Genomic DNA, 18,412 nt, shown 5'->3' on the forward strand with positions numbered 1-18,412 from the left:
CTGACTCACCTCTTTAGGCACTCATCCGGGATGGGGGGGGGACTTTAAAGGAGCATGAACACTGGTAAGGGACGGAGCTCAGCAACACCAGGCAGAAGCTGCGCATACATAGAGTGGCTGGGGTAGCACCATCCTGGGGCCCAGATGTCCCTGGCAGGATTGTACCCACCTGCCCAGAGCCTGGCTCACCTCAGCCCCTTTTTGGGCCAGTCAGGGCCTAGACTTAGGCAGGGCCTGAGTTTAGGCAGCTGGGAACAATTGTCTTCAGTGTTCTTTCCAGTTTAGAATTGATGCACTTCCATTGGTTCTTTCTTCTGTCTTTAAATTTTAAATTTGCAAAGTAATTTAAATATTTTCACGTGCTTGTATTCTGATACTTCTAACAGACTCTCATACATTCCTTTTTTTTTTTTTTTTTAAACTAGGGACTAAATCCAGGGGTGCTTTACCACTGAGCTACATCACCATTTCTCTCTCTCTCTCTCTCTCTCTTTTTTTTTTTTTTTTTGTATTCTGAAGCTGTCCTCAAACTTGTGATATCCCTGTCTCAGCCTTGTCTTTGAGTTTTAGGAGTCTTGTAGTGGTCATCGTCTTAATTCTGTGCTCTTTCCTTACCAGACTCTTTTTTTTTTTTTTGTGGTACTGTGGATTGAACCCAAGGGCATTTAACCACTCACTGAGCTACACTCCCAACCCTTTTTATATTTTATTTAGGGTCAGGGTCTCCCTGAGTTCTTAGGGCCTTGATAAGTTGCTGAGACTGGCTTTGAACTCGCAGTCCTCTTGCCTCAGCTTCATGAGCCGCAGGGATTATAGGCATGTGCCATCGTGCTTGGCTTCCACCAGACATTGTTGATTTTAAAAAAAGAAAAAATAAGTGGTTTGGTAGAGTAGATGGGGGCAAGCACCTGGAAGGCTGGGTTATGGGCAACATCACCTGCAGGTGTCCTTCTCCCGTGCGGGAAGGTGCCCCATCTGTCAGGCGAGCTGGCTGTGCAGGTATGAGGCAGCTCCACTGCAGCAGGCATTTCCAGCAGTGCATTACCAGGAATGCATGGTAATCTTCCCTGGAAAGTTGGTGTTTCATTAAATTCTAGTCCCGGTTCCTTTTACTGTACGTATAATAGAAAAGATTCTTTTAAAAAGTACCTAAAATCAGTAGCAGTGAAATTTTAGCTAAACTGTATTATGGCAAATTATGTTTGATGCACAGTCCGTTCATGTTAAATGGCATTAGAGAGATGGTACTTATAGATGGAAGACAATGCTGTCCTTTCACCAGTGAGAAGGAATTCATTCGGTTGAAGTGTCACTTATTGATTGCTTTTTTTTTTTTAATCTATAGATGGTGTGAAGTTGTAGTGATTATTGCATGCTTATTTTATGATTATGTTTAGAGGCAGGGATATAAGTAAAGGACTGGTAGGTTTTTAATTTTAATCATTAAAAAAATCTACATTATGGGCTAGGGTTGTGGCTAAGTGGTAGAGCGCTTGCCTATCTTGCATGAGGCACTGGGTTCAATCCTCAGCACCACATAAATATAAAATAAAAATATTGTGTCCACCTAAAACTAAAAAATAAATTTAAAAAAATCTAGTATATGTAGATGTACATCCCCATGTGGTAGCATCTGTCCTGTGTGTCCAGAAAGACTTTGTGAGGTCACTGAAATGGGCACACACAGATACCAGCACTCACCTAAGGAAGGTGGTTTTACATGTGGGTCTTTTTCCTATCCAGGGTCTCTTTTGCATGTTCCCCGTGTCTTGTGACATTTCATGGTACATCTGTCTTGGGAGCTGGGTGCACTTAGTCCCACTGATCTAGCCTAGGGAAGTTTCTGCTTTACCTTCTGGAAAACTTTTTCCCTTAGTTTTCCATATGTATCTAAACATACTAATTTGCATTGAAGGAAAAGGTTTCATGAACTGAAAATATCCTCCTTTTTTCTCTAGCCACCTCAGTGCTTTAGAATGTTAAAATGGACCAAGAATAGAACATAGTTTCTAGGAGGACAGTAGACCTCGGCTCTGGTATGTCAGGATGCAGAAGCAGCTCCATTATTCTGCTCTTCATTCCCAAGGGTCTGCTTTATTGCTATCGTTTGTGACCCATTTTGATTGTGGATTGGCTGGATTTTGTGTGTGGGTACATGCAAGTGGCTTTTCAGCCTTTATTGTCTATATGCTGCTGTAACTGGGTTTTTATATAGGCCATGAAGTTGACTGAGGATCTGTATAGGCTGTGAAGGAGCTGTTCTTGTGGTCACTCTGGCACCACAAATCCCCTTCTGTTTTACCACTGAGAATGGCAGATTACTGTGTGTCTATAAACAAAGGTGTGACCTGACAGCCCCTCTGCGCACTCACAGGAGGAAGGAGGTACTCAGTTGGACCAGGGCCCAGGGCTCAGAGGGAGGGACTCGGGCCCTCTTTTCTAGTGAGGGTCTTTTAGCGAGGAGCTTGAGAGCCTTGGCCTACAATTGTAGATACTGAGAATTTTCTAGTGGTTTGATTTTGTTTAAGGAATATGGGAATTTAAGATAGTGTTTAGTAGGTTTGTTTGTTTGTTTTTGTACTGGGGATTGAACCTAAGGGTGCTCTACCACTGAGCTATATCCCTACCTCTTTTTAGTCTTATTTTTAATTTCTCACTAAGGTGCCTGGGCTGGCCTGAACTTGTGTTCCTCCTGCCTCAGCCTCTCAAATAGCTGGGATTTTTAGATATATGCCATTGTATCCACTTTGTGTCACCCACTCCCCAAACTATATTTCAGAAGAGTTTTGGCACTACAAACATCTATCTTAAAAGAGATGTGTCTTTGGGTACACCCTTGGCTGTCCTGGCCTCTATTCCTGTGATTTTCAGCTTCCTTGTTCTACTTGGTACCCTCTCTATACCCTTTACTTTTATTCTCTTTATCTTATTTAGAATTTTGTGTTTAAAAGGTGCTTTGAGCTGGCCATGGTGGCGCATGCCTATTATCCCAGTGGCTGATGTAGGAGGATTGCAAGATCAAAGCCAGCCTCAGCAATTTAGCAAGGCCCTGTCTCAAAATAAAGAAGGGCTGGGGATGTGCCTCAGTGGTTAAGCACCCCTGGGTTCAATCCTTGGTACCAAAGGGTGTATGTAGGGGGAGAATACTTAAACAACAACAACAAAAAACAGTGGCTCTTTGATTGGAAGAAGTCCCAGAATCCCTGGAAATCTCAGGCTGGGTGGGAATTCCTTTTTCCAACTTGGGTTTGGAAGTTGGACACAGTCTACTCCTGTTTTGTCTTTTTTTAGTGTTAGTTTCACTAGAGCAGATTTAACTTTGCTGCAGATCCTTTCCTGCAGCTCCCTGCCTGCAGGTTTACTGCCTAGCTTGTTCCTCTTGCTGCTGCTAGTCTTCCCTTTCCCAGCATGATTGTGTGCACAGATACAGGGTTGTTTGTATTTTTATTTATTTTTTTAGATGTTGATGAACCTTTATTTTATTCATTTATTTATGTGTAGCACTGAGAATTGAGCCCAGTGCCTCACACATGCTAGACAAATACTCTACCACTGAGCTATATTTTTATTTTTTAAACTTTTTTTTTTAGAGAGAGAGAGAGGGAGAATTTTAATATTTATTTTTTATTTTTTGGCGGACACAACATCTTTGTTTTTTGTATGTGGTGCTGAGGATCGAACCCGGGCCGCACGCATGCCAGGCAAGCGTGCTACAGCTTGAGCCACATCCCCAGCCTTAAACGTTTTTTAAAATATTTTTTTTTAGTCGTGGTTGGACACACTACCTTATTTATTTATTTATTTTTATGTGGTGCTTTTATTTATTTTATTTTTTAATGTGGTGCTAGGTGAGTGTTCTATCACTGAGCCACAACTCCAGCCCCTTATTTTTTAAAAAAATTTATTTAAAACTTTTTTTTTTAGTTGTAGTTGGATACAATACCTTTATTTTATTTATTTATTTTTATGTGGTGCTGAGGATCGAACCCAGTGCCTTATATGTGCAAGGCAAGTGCTGTGCCACTGAGCCACAATCCCAACCCCTCTGTTTTTATTTTTAATTACTGAGAGGAAAACATCTCTACAACTGAAGCTTCTGGAAGAACCCTTGTTCTTGCTCATCTTGTACCTGCCTCTGAATTTGACCTTGGCCTCCCTTGGGCTTTGCATTTCAGAGCAGAGTCTCTGAAGACATGTTTGTGGGTGACTTTTGTCCTGGAGAGATAGATGTACCTTGTGGGCATGAGGTGGTGGTAGTTACAAACTTTCACAAAATACTTGACCTTTGACCTCATGGGGATTTCTTCTTGCCCAGGACCACTGTCACTTTGTGGGGGTAGAAGCCAGCTCTAGCCTCCAGAACAGCATCATTGTTCTTCCTAAGGACAGCTTCGTGTTCAGTCGTATCAGCCAGGGCAAGCACTACTGACCCGGGTTTCTTGGACTTCTTGTTTTCAACTGCAGCTCCCCAGGCCTGCAGTAGAGAGTCTGGGTGTTCTTGAGTGTGGGCACATGAACCAAGAACCAACAGCAATAGCAAGAACTCCCAAGGGGAAGCTTTTAGGTGGAGAGAAGTGAAGGCAGTGTTTGGAGAAGAGGTGGAAGGTTTGTTCTCCCTGTTCACACTTGCACACGTTGGTTCCCTTCTCTCACCTGCTGTTCTGGTTTGTATTCCCACATGTGCCACTTAGAAAATGCAAGGGCTGATGCTCATGGAAAAGAGGCAGATCAAGGGTGTTTGGCCATTGGCATTTGCCTGGTTCTCCAAGGAGGAGGTGCAGGTGTTGGGTACCACTTAGTAGACTCTGGTCTTGGCATGGGAATGGAGTCCAGGTACTCCCACTGCCAGTGTTAAAGCTGTGTGACTTTGAGGCTTTATGTCAAGCAGGTGTGGCTCATGCTGAGGAAAAGGAGGACAGAGCAAGAAGCCCAGAGTCGACCCATTGTTATGGCCCTCACTCTTCAACCTCTTGCTGCTCTGAGGCTAAGGGACTAGCTGTGGAAGGGTCTTGGCCTGTGGTCTGAGGAAGGGTATCCCTTAATCCTGGAGATCCCTGGACTGAAGGAATGGATTTTGGACTGAATGCTCCAGGGCTGTTGGAGCATCTTGGAGCCATGGGTGGGGTTCCCAAGGCTGTGAGGGAATACCACATACTATGGGGGGGGGGTATTTCTGGGCTGTGGGGGGTGGGGAGCAGGGGCTATAGGGCCTTAAGAGCTGATGTCTAGATTGTCAGGAGGATCCCTAGCCACAGAAGGGAATCGTGGACTGTGGGGCATTCCTGGGTTATGGGAAGCGATCTCCCAGTGTACTAGTCTGCTTTTTGTCTCTGTGACCAAAATATCTGGTTAGAAAAACTAGAGGAGGAAAAGTTTATTTTGAGATTAGAATTTCAGAGTTCTCAGTACATGGTCAGCTGATTCCATTGCTTTGGGCCCAAGTTGAGGCAGAACGTCAAGGTGGAAGGTCATGGCAAAGGAAAGCTACTCAGATCATGGCACCTGGGAAGCAGAGGGAGAGAGACAGAGTCTCCAGGGACAAGATATAGACAACCAAAACATGCCCCCAGTGACCTACTTTGTTTAGTCATGCACTGCCTGCCTATAGTGATCTTCCAGTTAGTTGCATTCACGTTATAATATTATATTAATGTTATAATTATTAATCCATCAAATGGATTGATCATCTATTTAGGTCACAGCTCTCAAAATGTAGTCATTTCACCTTTGAATGCTCCTACATTAACAGAGGAGCTTTTTTGGGGGTAAGAGGATACCTCATATCCTGGGCTCTCTGATGGGTTTCCTAAAGGTATGGGGCCTGTGTCCAGCCTTGCCCCAATACTTTTACCAACCGAGGAGAGCAGTGGGGCCTTTCTTCTCCCCTCTCCTCCTCGTGGCTCTCTGGGATCCTTTTATCCTCTGTGAAATATGGGGTACAGTACCTCTTCCCTGTCCCCTGAAGCACAAGGTGGGAATTTCCTCTCTTCCTGAGGCAGACTGCACCTAGACATGAGGAGATGGTTGCACATCAGTATGTGGCCTCTGTGTATTCATTTCACTATGCTCTCTGGGAACTGTGTTTACGCAACTAGTGCTGAGAGCTTGTTGGCCATAGTGCTGGGCGCCAGGCAGATCTCCAGGTAGTACTGTGGGTTGGCAGGTTACAGAGACCTTTTACATGTCAGCAGCACTTACTGCATGCACCAGCATGGGAACACAGTGGCTTTTGGAACAAGAGCTCCAGTCCTTATTTCTTAACTGGAAACCAAAGTGCAGGAGCCAGGTTATGATAGGAGACCCCACAGTGGGCAAAGACACTTGCATGTGGTCCAGGTCCCAACTCCAGAGCTGTACCATTTGATCTATGTAGCCTTGACTACACCTCCCAGGATCCTCTTGCTTGAGACTGTCAGTCTGCTCCTGCCCCATTTCCCGACCAGTGCCCTGTCTCCTGAGGTCTGGGCTTGATTTGTGCTTTCTCCCTGTCTAGATCTCACTTTTGTACTACCATGTTTCCAGTCCTCAGACTTCCCTAGCCTTGTCTTTCTAAGGAACCTTTTATGAAAAATAACTTCAGATAGGCAGAAAAGTTGAGAGATTTGTACAGTGACCTTTGTGGACCCTTCACTCAACGTGCATTGCTTGAGATCTTCCAGCTGAGCCCACAAAAGTGCACACGTGCACAGACAGTCAAATATATATATATATACATACACACACACACACACACATATACACATAGGTACATGTGCACACACGCACAACATACTTCTTTCCTCTGAAGCCATTTGAAAGCAAACTCAGACTTCATACCACTTTGTCCTTAATTGCGCACAAGAGCATTTCTCTTTTATAACCATGATGCAATGACAAATCTGGAGGACATTTAGCCTTGATCCAGTTCTCTGTGTACGGTACTTACAGTAATTTCCTTTGTGACAGTTGCGTATGGTGCACTGCACAAATTGTCGTGTCTCTTCATTCTTTATTATTTTTTCTTTTTTAGTTGAAGATGGGCACAGTACCTTTATTTTATTTATTTATTTTTATGTGGTGCAAAGATTGAACCCAGGGCTTTGCATGTGCGAGGCAAGTGCTCCACAACTGAGCCTCAGCCCCAGTCAAGTTTTTCAGTCTTTGACTTTCAAAAAGGGACATTTTTGGAAAGTACAGGCCTGCTGTTTTTTAAAAGGTCCTCAGTTGGAATTTGCTAATGTCTCCTTGTGATTGACCTGAGATTGTGCACTGTTCAGGAAGCTGTAGAAGTGATGTTGTGCAGTCAGTCTATCAAATGGATGCTCTTTGTCCCATGATAGTTCATGTTGACCTGTGGTTAAGGTGTTGCCCACTGGGCTTCTCTGTAGTTACTCTTTTTCACCTTTATAATTAAAAATACATTGAGAGCTTGTAAATACCCTGTTTCTTTTCTTTATATTTTTAACCTTTACTTTGTTTATTGGTGCTGAGGCTCACACTTGCGTGTGAGGCAAGTGCTCTACCTCTGAGCTACAACCCCAGCCCCCCTGTTTCTTAGTAAGCTTGCTCCTCATAGTTTTAGAATCCATCTATGCATTGAACCTAACCTATCTGATGGTAGTAGTAAAATAGTGATTTTTCAGTTCCAACTTCTGGTTGCAACCACAATTGGCATTCTATTAGGAAGAAGAGCTTTGCCTTCATTTACTTACTATCTATCCACTTATATAATGTTTATGTCAACTCAGGCCATCATTATTATGTTAAGTGGTTGAAATACATTATTGTGATCATCTATTTTGAGGTTCAAAGTGTCCATACTTAGCCACTAGGAACCCCTTGAGGCATTGCTGTTTCTTGGGACACTCTTGTCATCTTTTGCTCACATTCTTTCTTGGGCACTACTTGGTGCTTTGAAATGGACCTACACTTTTTCTTGCCTTAGACTGGAATTGCTTATTTCTCCAGGAGCTTAGGTCTTACAGAAAATGAACATGGGTACTGAGACTTAGCAGTTGGTCTGCCTCTTGCTGCCAAGGGTTTGGCATCCCTGCAGTGGTCAGAGCTCCATTGCATGGGTTGCTGGTGAAACTGGAGTTTGAGACAAAATTTGATTCTCTGCTTCTGCTGGTGGTTGGGGTATCTGTAGCCCTGAGAAAGCCTATTTAAGTGTTAGCAGCTAATCCCAGCAGGGATGCCTGCACACATCACCTCTGAGGGTTGTAGCTGGAAAAGCTGGATTCTTCTCCACATCACTGGTCCAGTGATGTTGCTGAAGCTCTTAATGGCAGGCTGTGCCTTCTAGTATCACAGCAGACCCCAATTGTTTCCAGGTTCTTATCTCACAAATATAAAGAATGAAATCCATGGACGACAATGGAAGGCAGGAGTGAAAGGAGTAGGCTTTATTTAAGCAAGAAAAAAAAAAGAGGCGAGAGGGGACCTGATAGCAGATTGCCACTTAGGTGTAAGTCTAGGAGTTTATATAGCTACTGGGTAGGGGCATTGATTAGTATTTGTGCTGATCAGGTCTTGGAAAAGTATGAACACTATTGGTCAGAATTTGTGCTTTCAAATTGATGAATAATCTGCATAATGGCGTACCATCACAACGCTCAATCAAACATAAGGAACACCCGAGAAATTGTTATAAGTCAGACAAAACTCATACAGCATTGTGTCAAAATGCAACATTGTCTTCTAGACATTGGATCCTAGAACAACAACAACAAAATGGCATTGAAGAAAAACTAGTGAAATCAGAATAAAATTTTGATTTTAATTGTAAATAAAGTAAAATAAAATAAATCTGGAAATGGAAGGAGACCCTCAGGGTTATACAGTGGAGGGGGTAGAGAGAGAGGAGGGGAGGGGAGGGGAGAGGTGGGGAGGGGGGATGGTGGAGGATGGGAAAGGCAGCGGAGCACAACAGACACTAGTATGGCAATATGTAAATCAATGGATGTGTAACTGATGTGATTCTGCAGTCTGTGTATGGGGTGAAGGTGGGAGTTCATAACCCACTTGAATCAAAGTGTGAAATATGATATGTCAAGAAATTTGTAATGTTTTGAACAACCAACAATAAAAAATTAAAAAAAAAATAAATAAATCTGGGCTTAACAGGTATTGGAAACGTACCAGTGCTATTGGTTAGCCCTTGAGTCTGAACTTTCCTGTAACCTCCATTCAGGACTGCCCTCACTTCATGCACCCGGCCTTCAGGCTATGGGTAATGACTTCCATAGGGCTGAGTATGGGACTGAGCTCCTTACCTAATTTGAAGGTAGAGGAACCCAGGTAGGAAACAAAAATAAAAACCCTTAGTTGGGGCCCATTAACAGTTCTGTCTTGTTTTCCAAGGCTAAAGCCCACATCCTCATCCTCATTCAGGTGTCAGTTAAGGCTCTTTTTGCAAAGGACAGAGGAGAAGGCCACTTAGTACAAGAGGCCCTTTTGCTGTCAAGGTTTTGTTGCTCCACCCTGAGCTGGAGACACATCTGGGCCTTAATTAAGTCTCTGCTTACAGCTTGGTTCTACTTGTGTGAGTAAGGGCGTGGAAAACACATGAAGTGGGAGTGGGATGGAATTTGTTATGGTTTGGGCAATATGTCTCATCCGTAAACCTTTCCTGGCTTAGTGTCCATCCACCTCAGAGGTTCTGAACATTTTGCAGGCCACTGGCCCTTTTTCAAGGGTGATGAGAACCATTTTCTTGCCCACTAGATAATATGTGGAGTCAGCCACATAGAGCATTTGAATTCCAGTTTCAGGAAGCTCTGCCCTTCCTGCTTTTGTCCAAGGCTGACGTGCTCCATCACTTGCTTCTCTTGCTTATCCCTGGCACTGCCATGCTCTGTGCCCTTCCCCATAGGAGTCACAGAGGACCTCAAGCTTGGTCTTTTTTTGCTCCAGAGGATGTTGATTGTGCATCCTAGTTCCCAAGAATTCTAACAGCATCTGTGCGGTGTGAAAAGCAGATGTGCAAGTGGAAGTGGGGCTTGTGGAGCGCCCAGAAGCACTTGCCTGATCTGGGATTGGTGCTTAGTGATAGGTAAGAGAGAAGTGCAGACATCCATGAGGTTCCATCAGCTACAGGTGGGAGGGCAGAATCAGCCATTACCGATAGGATTGAGAAAGAATGCATGTGCCTAGAAACCATTTTCCCTTCAGGGACCCCTGGGGTCCTCAGCCTACACTTTGAAAACTACTAGTTGGGCCACACAAGGAGCTCTGGGGAAGGTGGGAGAGAATAACCTGGAATTGACAGGAAGTTGAGACCTGCTTATACCTTTTCTTGGCCTCCTCCTGGGGTGTCAGTGAGTCACCAGCTCCTCTCAAGAAGGCTGCTGGTGGGAGCATTTGGGAAACACTGGGAATGCTAGATATTTAGCAGGACTGAGGAAGAAGGGATGTTGTGGGGGTTAGGAACTTTGGGTGACAGGGTGGGCAAGACTAAGTTCTTCGGAGGCATAAGTGGCATGAAGTGGAAATAGCAGTGAATTCAAGGTTCAGTAGGAATATTCTGAGAAATTTTTTTGGTGTCTTTAGAAAAAATATTCTGGAAGTTATAAGAAGTTTTTTTGGGAGTTATGCCCTTAGGTTCTGGGAGCCCAAAAGTTTTTGGAGCTCAAAGTGGGAAGATAGGATATTCTTTATCCTATGTTCCCACCCCCAGTGTGGACAAGGCATTTGCTGGCTCCTGCTGCTGCTGCTTTATCCTGAGAGACCTCCTTAGGAGTACTGTGTGTGTTTACCTTCATTTCTCTGGGCAGACTAAGCTACTGCTGCTTTTTTAAAAAAATATTTTTTTAGTTGTTAATGGACCTTTATTTATTTATATGTGCTGCTGAGGATGGAACCCAGGGCCTCACACATACTAGGCAAGAATTCTACCACTGAGCCACAACCCCAGTCCCCAGACTAAGCTTTTTGAAGGCAAGAGTTCTGTTTGAGGAAAAGTAAAACAATACCAGAAAGCCTTGGGTCATTCATATATGCCTCCCTGTAATAGACGCTTACACTCAATGTTCAGTGACTTCAGTGTCTTTTTTTTTTTTTTGTGGTGCTGGAGATGGAACTCAGGACCTTGTGTATGCAAGGCAAACACTCTACCAACTGAACTATATCCCCAGCCTGACTTCAGTGTCTTATTGCTCACTTTTTCTTTTTGTGGTGCCTGGGATTGACCCCAGGGGTGCTCTGTCACTGAGCTATACCTCCGAACCTTTTTGTTTTTTTGTTTTGAGACAGGGTCTTGCTGAGTTGCTGAAGTCGTCCTCAAACTTCCAGTCTTCCTGCCTTAGTCTCCCGAGTAGGTAGGGTTACAGACCTGTTATTTTCTTGATTTACACTTTTTTTTTTTTTTGATAAATTATTGGACATTTGAAATATTTAGATGAATTATTGTTGGCAACAGAATGCATTTTGAAATAAATTGAAGTAGTCCTATAACAATCAAAGTATTTCAGATTTCTAATTATGTAAGTGATATATGAGCACATCTTCCTAAAGGGCTGCCTTAAGAACTACAGAGTAAGCAGGTGTTTCCTTGGGCTGTCTTCTGAATGCCATCCCTTCTCCTGGAGACAACTGTGTTATCCAGTGGGTGAATAAACCCTAGTCATGTGGATGTTTGGTAGTGAGTTTTGTAACTGAATTATTTTGGAGAAGTCATGTTGGTGTACTGTGTTTTCTGCCTTTAATGCATTCAGGTTGATGGCTGTTTTTTTTTTTTTAGCAGGTAGTTCCGGCCAAGGGTGAGACTAAGCAGGATAGCTGCATGAAAACTGAACTGCTGAGAGAAGGTAAGGGCTGTGTTCCCTGGGATGGGAGACAGGATTTTGCTGCCTGCACTCTCCCTGTTATCTGTCTGGAGTTCAGTGTAATTTCTAATCTCTCCCATTCCTGGACGACAGACAGACAGACAGACAGACAGACACACACACACACACACACACACACACACACACAGAGAAAAGATCTTGTAGAGAAGGAAAAAACAAACAAACAAAAAAACAAAGTGTGGATAACAGAAACACTGCACCTAGAAAATGAAAAGTGAATGGTCATAGGAATGTTGTAGCATCTTTATTCATACGCAGGCCTCACCCAGTAACAAATTGGACAACCTGACACATATGCATGGTGGAATGGTTTTCAAACAGCATGACTCATGTAACAACACAGATGAAACTTAGCTGTGTTTTGTGAAGTGAAGGAAATCAGACCCCAAATGACATGTGCTATGTGTGCTAGGGTTTTTTTTATCAGGAACGAGTATTGATTTTTTTGTTAAATGATTTTTCTGTGAGTTGACATGCTTATGTGATGTTTGCCTTTTATTCTATTCTCTTAATGAATTGTTTTTTTAGCCATTAAACAAACTGTGCATTCCTGGGATAAATCCTGCTTGTTCTCATTTTTTAATCCCATCTCACTATCCCCTTAGCAACCCCCTTCCTCCAATCCAGTTTGGTAGTCTTTTGCTGAAGTTTTAGTGTTTGTATCATAAGAGATATTTGTCTGGCAGGATGTAGTGGCACACACCTCTAATCCCAGCAACTCGGGAGACTGAGGCAGGAGATGTCAATTTCAAGGCCAGCCTTAGCAATTTAGGGACCCGTGTCTCAAAAAATTAAAAAAAAACTGGAGATATACCTCAGTGGCAAAGTGCTTCTGAGTTCAGTTCCTGCACAAAACAAAAAAGATATTGTCCTGTGAGGTGTCTCTCTGGTGTTTAGATCAGTAATACTGCCTCACAGTACATTGTGGAGAGTTCCCTTTTTAATATTTGGAGGGGTTTGTGAAAAATTATAATAATTATTCTTTGAATGTTTGGTAGAATTTACCAGTGGAGCCATCTGGTCTTGATCTTTCCTTCATGGGGAGTTTTTATTTCTAATAGAATTTCTTGACTTCTTAGAGTTTTATTCAGATTTTCTGTTTCTTCTGTTGGTTTTGGTAGCTGAGACCTTGTCCATCTTAGCTACATACACATTTAAGATTGTTCTATCTTTGTGATGAATTTACCCCTTTATTACCAAGATATGTCTTCCTTCATCCCTGATAGTACTGAAATATGTCTAGTTTAATAGGTCTGAGGTCTTTCCAGCTTTCTTTGCCTAAGAATTGCATGTTTTTTCTCATGCCTTTATGTCCCACCTGTCTGTGTGGTAGTGATTTTCTGTGTGGTGCCATTGCCCAGCCAGCTGGAGAAGTGTGATCGACATTGCTGTGACTTTTGTGTTGGTTATTCATCTTTTCAAAGTTTGCCTGTCTGTGTTGTGTTGAAGGATGTACTGGGTATGAAATTCTAGGTTTATTAGTCAGCTTTTAGTCACTGTGGCAAAGTACCTGACAAGAATGATATTAAGGAAGAAAAGTTTATTGTGGCTCACAGTTTCAGAGGTTCAGTCCATGGTTGACCAACTCCATAGCTGTGGCCCTGGGGTGAGGCAGACTATCATGGAAGAAGGACGTAGAGGAGGAAAGCAGCTCAGGACACGATGGCCCAGGAGCAGAGAAACTCTGCTCACCAGGGACAAAATGTAAACTCCAAAGGCACACGCCCAGTGACCTACTTCCTCCAGTCACACCCTGTCTGCTTGTAGTTAGCCCACAGTTAATCCATATCAGTGGATTAATTCACTGTTTTGCTTAGAACCAGAAGTCTGTTTATCTTTTTCTCAGTATGTAATTTGTCTTTTCTTCTCTGGCTGTTTTCAGATTTTCTCTTTATCTCTGATTTTTGGCATGTTGCTAGAAGTTTGTTAACTTTCTGGGATCATTGATTTTTGTAGTTTTCCTCAAGTCTGGAAATACTTGACTAAAGTGCCCCATCCCCCACCTTGTATGGGGATTGAACTCAGGGGCACTCACACTGAGCCACACCTCAGCCCTATTTTGTATGTTATTTAGAGACAGGGTCTTGCTGAGTTGCTTAGCACCTCGCTTTTGCTGAGGCTGGCTTTAAACTTGTGATCCTCCTCCCTCAGCCTCCCAAGCCAGTGGGATTACAGGTGTGCCTCATGTCTGGTGCCTGACTAAAGTGTGTGTGTGGTTTTTTTTTTTTGTTTTTTTGGCTATTACTCCTTCAAATATAGTTTTGCTTTTCTTTTTCGTTTTACCTCTCCAAGTACATGCATGTTTGCTTCATGTCATTCCACCTGTCAGTCAGGCAGGCTCCACCCACTCATTTTCACCTTTCAGTGCTTTATTTTGCATAGATTCTAACAATGTGTCTGAGTGCTCTTTCCTCTGTCTAATCTGGTGGTAGTTTCATTGCTGATAGTCTCCTTTCATATTGGCCATCTTTCATTTCTAGAGATGCATTGTAGGGGTGCATGTAGAGGGTATGTGTGCCTTGTTCTCTGTGTGTTTCAGTTTAAGCTTGGCACCTGTCTTCTCTGAGTACTTGTATTTCTTGTATGTCTAGTAGTTCTGATGGGATGGTAGATACTTTGGTAGTGTTTGTGGATTGAATATGTTGAGTCTGGATATCTGTATTAAAACAAGGATTGTTAGGCTTTTCCAAGGCACTCGATTTATTAACTTGCAAAGTTTGGCTTCTTGTTGGTTTGTTACTAGTCCTTTTTTAGCTTGAAATATAGTAACTTTAAATCCAGGTTGGTTGTTGCTCTCAACTTGAAGTCTTTGCCAAATACCTGTGTGATCACATAGAATTCTCTTTTACACCTGTCAGACTTCTCTCATTTGACACATGTAAGGCTTAATATGGAGTCTTTTGACTCATGAACAAGGTATATTTCTCCTTTTTTGGGGGGATGGTGGTGGTGGTACTGGGGATCGAACCCAGGTCCTTGTGCATGCGAGGTAAGCACTCAACCAACTGAGCTATATCCCTGGCCCATTTTTTTAAAAAAAATTTATTAGTTATTGATGGACCTTTATTTATTTATTTATATGTGGTGCTGAGAATTGAACCCAGCACCTCACACATGCTAGGCAAGTGCACTACCACTGAGCCATAATCCTAGCCCCACAGCCCATTTTTATTAGTTTTTGATAGCTTCACATTGTATCTCAGCATACAGGTTTTGTATCTCTAATTACTTCATATGTTCTTATGCTGTTTACAATTTTACTTACCAGTTGCTCATAACTGATACACAGATTTGCAGTTTATCTTTTGCTGTTGAATTGTATTTTGAGATAATTATAGATTTACATGTGAGAAACATTGTACATGTGAGAAACATTGTAAAGAGATTCCTGTGTATCCTTCATCTGTTTCAACTAATGACAGCATCTTGCAAAACTGTACACAGAGTCAAAACCAGGTTTTTGACATGAGTACAATGCACCAGACCTATTCAGATTTCTCAGTGGTTTGCACCAGTTCCCCCCACCTCTGCACCATCTTTCTTTCATTGAATCCAGGAACACTGTCCCACTGAGCTATATCTCTAGGCCTTTTTATTTATTTTTGATTTTGAGATAGGGTCTTACTAAGTAGCTGAGGCTGACCTTGAACTTGTGATCCTCCTGCCTTGGCCTCTGGAATCTCTGGGATCACAGGTGTGGTAACTGTACCTGCCTACTTTGTGTATTTGCTTCTGTGTCTGTCACGTATATCCACAACCACGGCCATGACCATGGTGAGGTGCACAGCATTCCCACCATGGGCTCCTCCTCCTCACCCTTTGGAACCTCCCATTTTGTTGCTTTCTGCTGTCATCCAGTAATCTGTTCTCCATTTCTATGGTTTTGTCATTTCAAAATGCTGTATATATATGCTTGGTAACCTTTGGGGTCAACTTTTTTCATTCAGCATAATTCCCTGGGGTGCATTCAGGCTTTGTTGGATATCAGTGGTTTGTTGTTCTGTGTTCCTTAGTCATGTTCTGTGTGTGGATTCCCACAATTCACTCAACCATTTACTCACTGGAGGACATCTGGGCTGTTCCCTTGTCTGTCATGGTGAAACTACTGCAGACGCTTCCTGACACGCTTTCTCTGGGGCTCCAGCTCAGGAGTGAGGTGCTCTTGTGGGTCAGTGCACGTTTAGCTGTCTTCCCTGGTTTTGGCGTTCCCAGCATCATTGTAAAGGCCCCAGTTCTCTGCACCTTTGCTGATATTTTTGTTATGGATTAGATTTGCTACTTAGTTTTGAGGGTTCTTTGTATGTTCCAGGTACTAGTCCTTTGCCAGGTATGTAGCTAGTGGGCATTTCCTCCCTGTAGAAGTCTTTTCCTGGGCTTTGAATTTTGGTGAAGTTCGATTTGTTGCTTTTTTCTTTTTTGGAAATTGTTTCTGTGTCAAGGCTGACTCTTTGCTAGTTCTGGGCCCCTTGACTTTTTCTCCTAAAAGTCTTGTTTTCTGATATAAATTTACATTTCTTTTCATTTGGAGTTAATATTTTAAAGGTGTGAGGTTTAGGTTGAGGTCATTTCTGCAGTCTATCTTGTGTTCTGTGGGCTTTCTAAGGTCAGTCCTTGGTGCTGGTGGCCTTTTCAGAGACCCTAGGGATCTTGGATCCTGTCATCCAAGTCCTGCGGCTGCTGCTTTCTGACCTGCATGATTACTTCTGTTTGCTGCACTCTTCAGAACCTTTAGGGTGATGTTGAGTGGGAACTGTGAGCACAGACAGCCTTGCCTAAGAGGCTGGCTGTGGGTTTACTGAAGCCCGTGTCAGCTTGAGAGAGCTTCCTGCTATTTCTGCTTTGCTTAATTTTTATCAGAAATGATGGTGTTTTTCTGAATCTCTTGGGGTGATTTTTGTTAGTTTTTTATTTTAGTTTGTCAGTACAGTGATTACATTAATTGTTTATTTGACTGTTAAACTAACCCTGCCTTCGGGAATAAACTCTTCTTTACTGGACATATTATTTTGTAAAATGTGTTTTTGGTTTTGGTTCATTCTACATTTGTTTAGAATATTTTCATGTATGTCTATTCAGAATATTGGCCTGTGGTTTTCTTGCGTTATGCCTCTGTCTAGTTTTGGTCTCAGGGTAATACTGACTTTAGAGAATAAGTCCCTTAATTTTATTTATCTTGTCAACAAAGACCAGTTCTTGGTTGTGTTTACTCCTTCTGTTGTCTGCTTTCTGTCTTGGCAGTTCATGCTTCAGTCTGTGCTGCTTTTTCCTCTTCTCACTTTCATTTGGTCCCTTACTTTCTCTGGTTCCATGAGCTCTGTGCTGAGTCTTTCCTCTCCCTTCCACACAGGGCTCATGGCCTGTTTCCTGGTGAGCTTGTTGAGCAGCATCCTTCACATCCTGAGAGCTGTGTTTGCATTTTCTGTCAATTCAAGATACTTTGTAATTTCCCTTTTGGTTTATTCTTTGTCTCATTAAAAGTGTGTTTTAGTTTAGTTTCTAGTTTTCAGAGAGTTGGGGGTTTTATCAGAGTTCGTTGTTGTTGATTTTTAATTTCATTCCTTTGCAGTCAGAGCACATTTCATCTCACTTGAAGTTAGTTGAGGTTCGCCCCTAGCCTCTCAATGAATGTGCATATGCTGTGTGCTGAGTCCCTCCTGGGTCAGGCCGGGCCTGCTGCTGACTGGCAGATCAGCCTTCTGAGCCTTGCGGAGGAGACTCTGGGCTGTGGGAATCTATGACCTCAGCTGTGGAATCGGTTCCCCTAGCAGTCCTAGCAGTGTTCAGTTCTTGCACTTTGAAGTTCTTTTGTTGACCCCATGGAATGGTATTGTGTACCTTGTTAGACTTCCTTGCTCTGTAACCTACTTTGATATTAAAATAGCCACTCCAACCGTTTACAAATTCACTTTTGCATGCCTTTCCAATCCCATTTCTTTAATCTGCGCTTCCTATTTTATTTAATGTAAGTTGTGGGGATATTGCTCACTATGCAGCTTCTTGTCCACTTGAACCATCTCTGCCTTTGAATTTGTGTATTAAGCCATGCATGTGAACATTTTTAATTTTTTTTTTTGGTGGTGCTGGATTGAACCCAGGGCCTTGTGCATGCGAGGCAAACACTCTACCATTTGAACTGTATCCCTAGCCCCCAAATTTCCTTTTTGGTGTATTTCCTGTTTATATTATTTCCCCTCTTCTTGTTAGGGTTTCTCTCTCTTCTTGCTTGATTAAATCAGTTACTTAACATCTAGATATTAACCCCTTGTTAGTTTTAGACATTACAAGGGTATGATTACCTGTTGCTTAACCTTGCCTACTTATGTTCCTTGTAGGACAAAAATCTGAAATTCCAATATAGTCAGATCTTTTTCTTGTCATTATTCATGCTTTTGATGTTTTATAAATTTCCCCTGGCTATAGGCTATTCTATTTTTCTGTGTTTTCCTCAGAGTGTCAAGGACAGTATGTCCACATTTCACAAGCAGAAGGGTTGCTGGGACCTGCAGGTGGGGACTCCAGCCTTGAGGCTAGACACCCGTGTCTGGGGAGGTGCCTTGGTCCTCAGCAACCAGCCTCGGCTGCCTGGG

The 18,412-nt window shown here is 42.7% G+C and overlaps 1 protein-coding gene across 6 annotated transcripts in view; it reads left to right on the plus strand.

Annotated features, from left to right (window-relative positions):
* The window catches only part of Ehmt1 (euchromatic histone lysine methyltransferase 1), a 149,513-nt gene that overhangs the window by 42,427 nt on the left and 88,674 nt on the right, over positions 1-18,412 (plus strand). For 4 of the 6 annotated variants that reach the window (XM_071601204.1, XM_071601206.1, XM_071601207.1 and 1 more), the window contains one exon: positions 11,720-11,786. In XM_071601204.1, the coding sequence (XP_071457305.1) occupies positions 11,720-11,786 (67 nt within the window). Of the gene's footprint in view, positions 1-11,280; positions 11,298-11,719; positions 11,787-18,412 lie in introns of those variants that run through there. The other 2 variants (XM_071601209.1, XM_071601205.1) reach the window with 2 other exon arrangements.

The sequence above is a fragment of the Marmota flaviventris genome, chromosome 13 (genome assembly GCF_047511675.1).
Source record: "Marmota flaviventris isolate mMarFla1 chromosome 13, mMarFla1.hap1, whole genome shotgun sequence".
Taxonomy (NCBI): domain Eukaryota; kingdom Metazoa; phylum Chordata; class Mammalia; order Rodentia; family Sciuridae; genus Marmota; species Marmota flaviventris.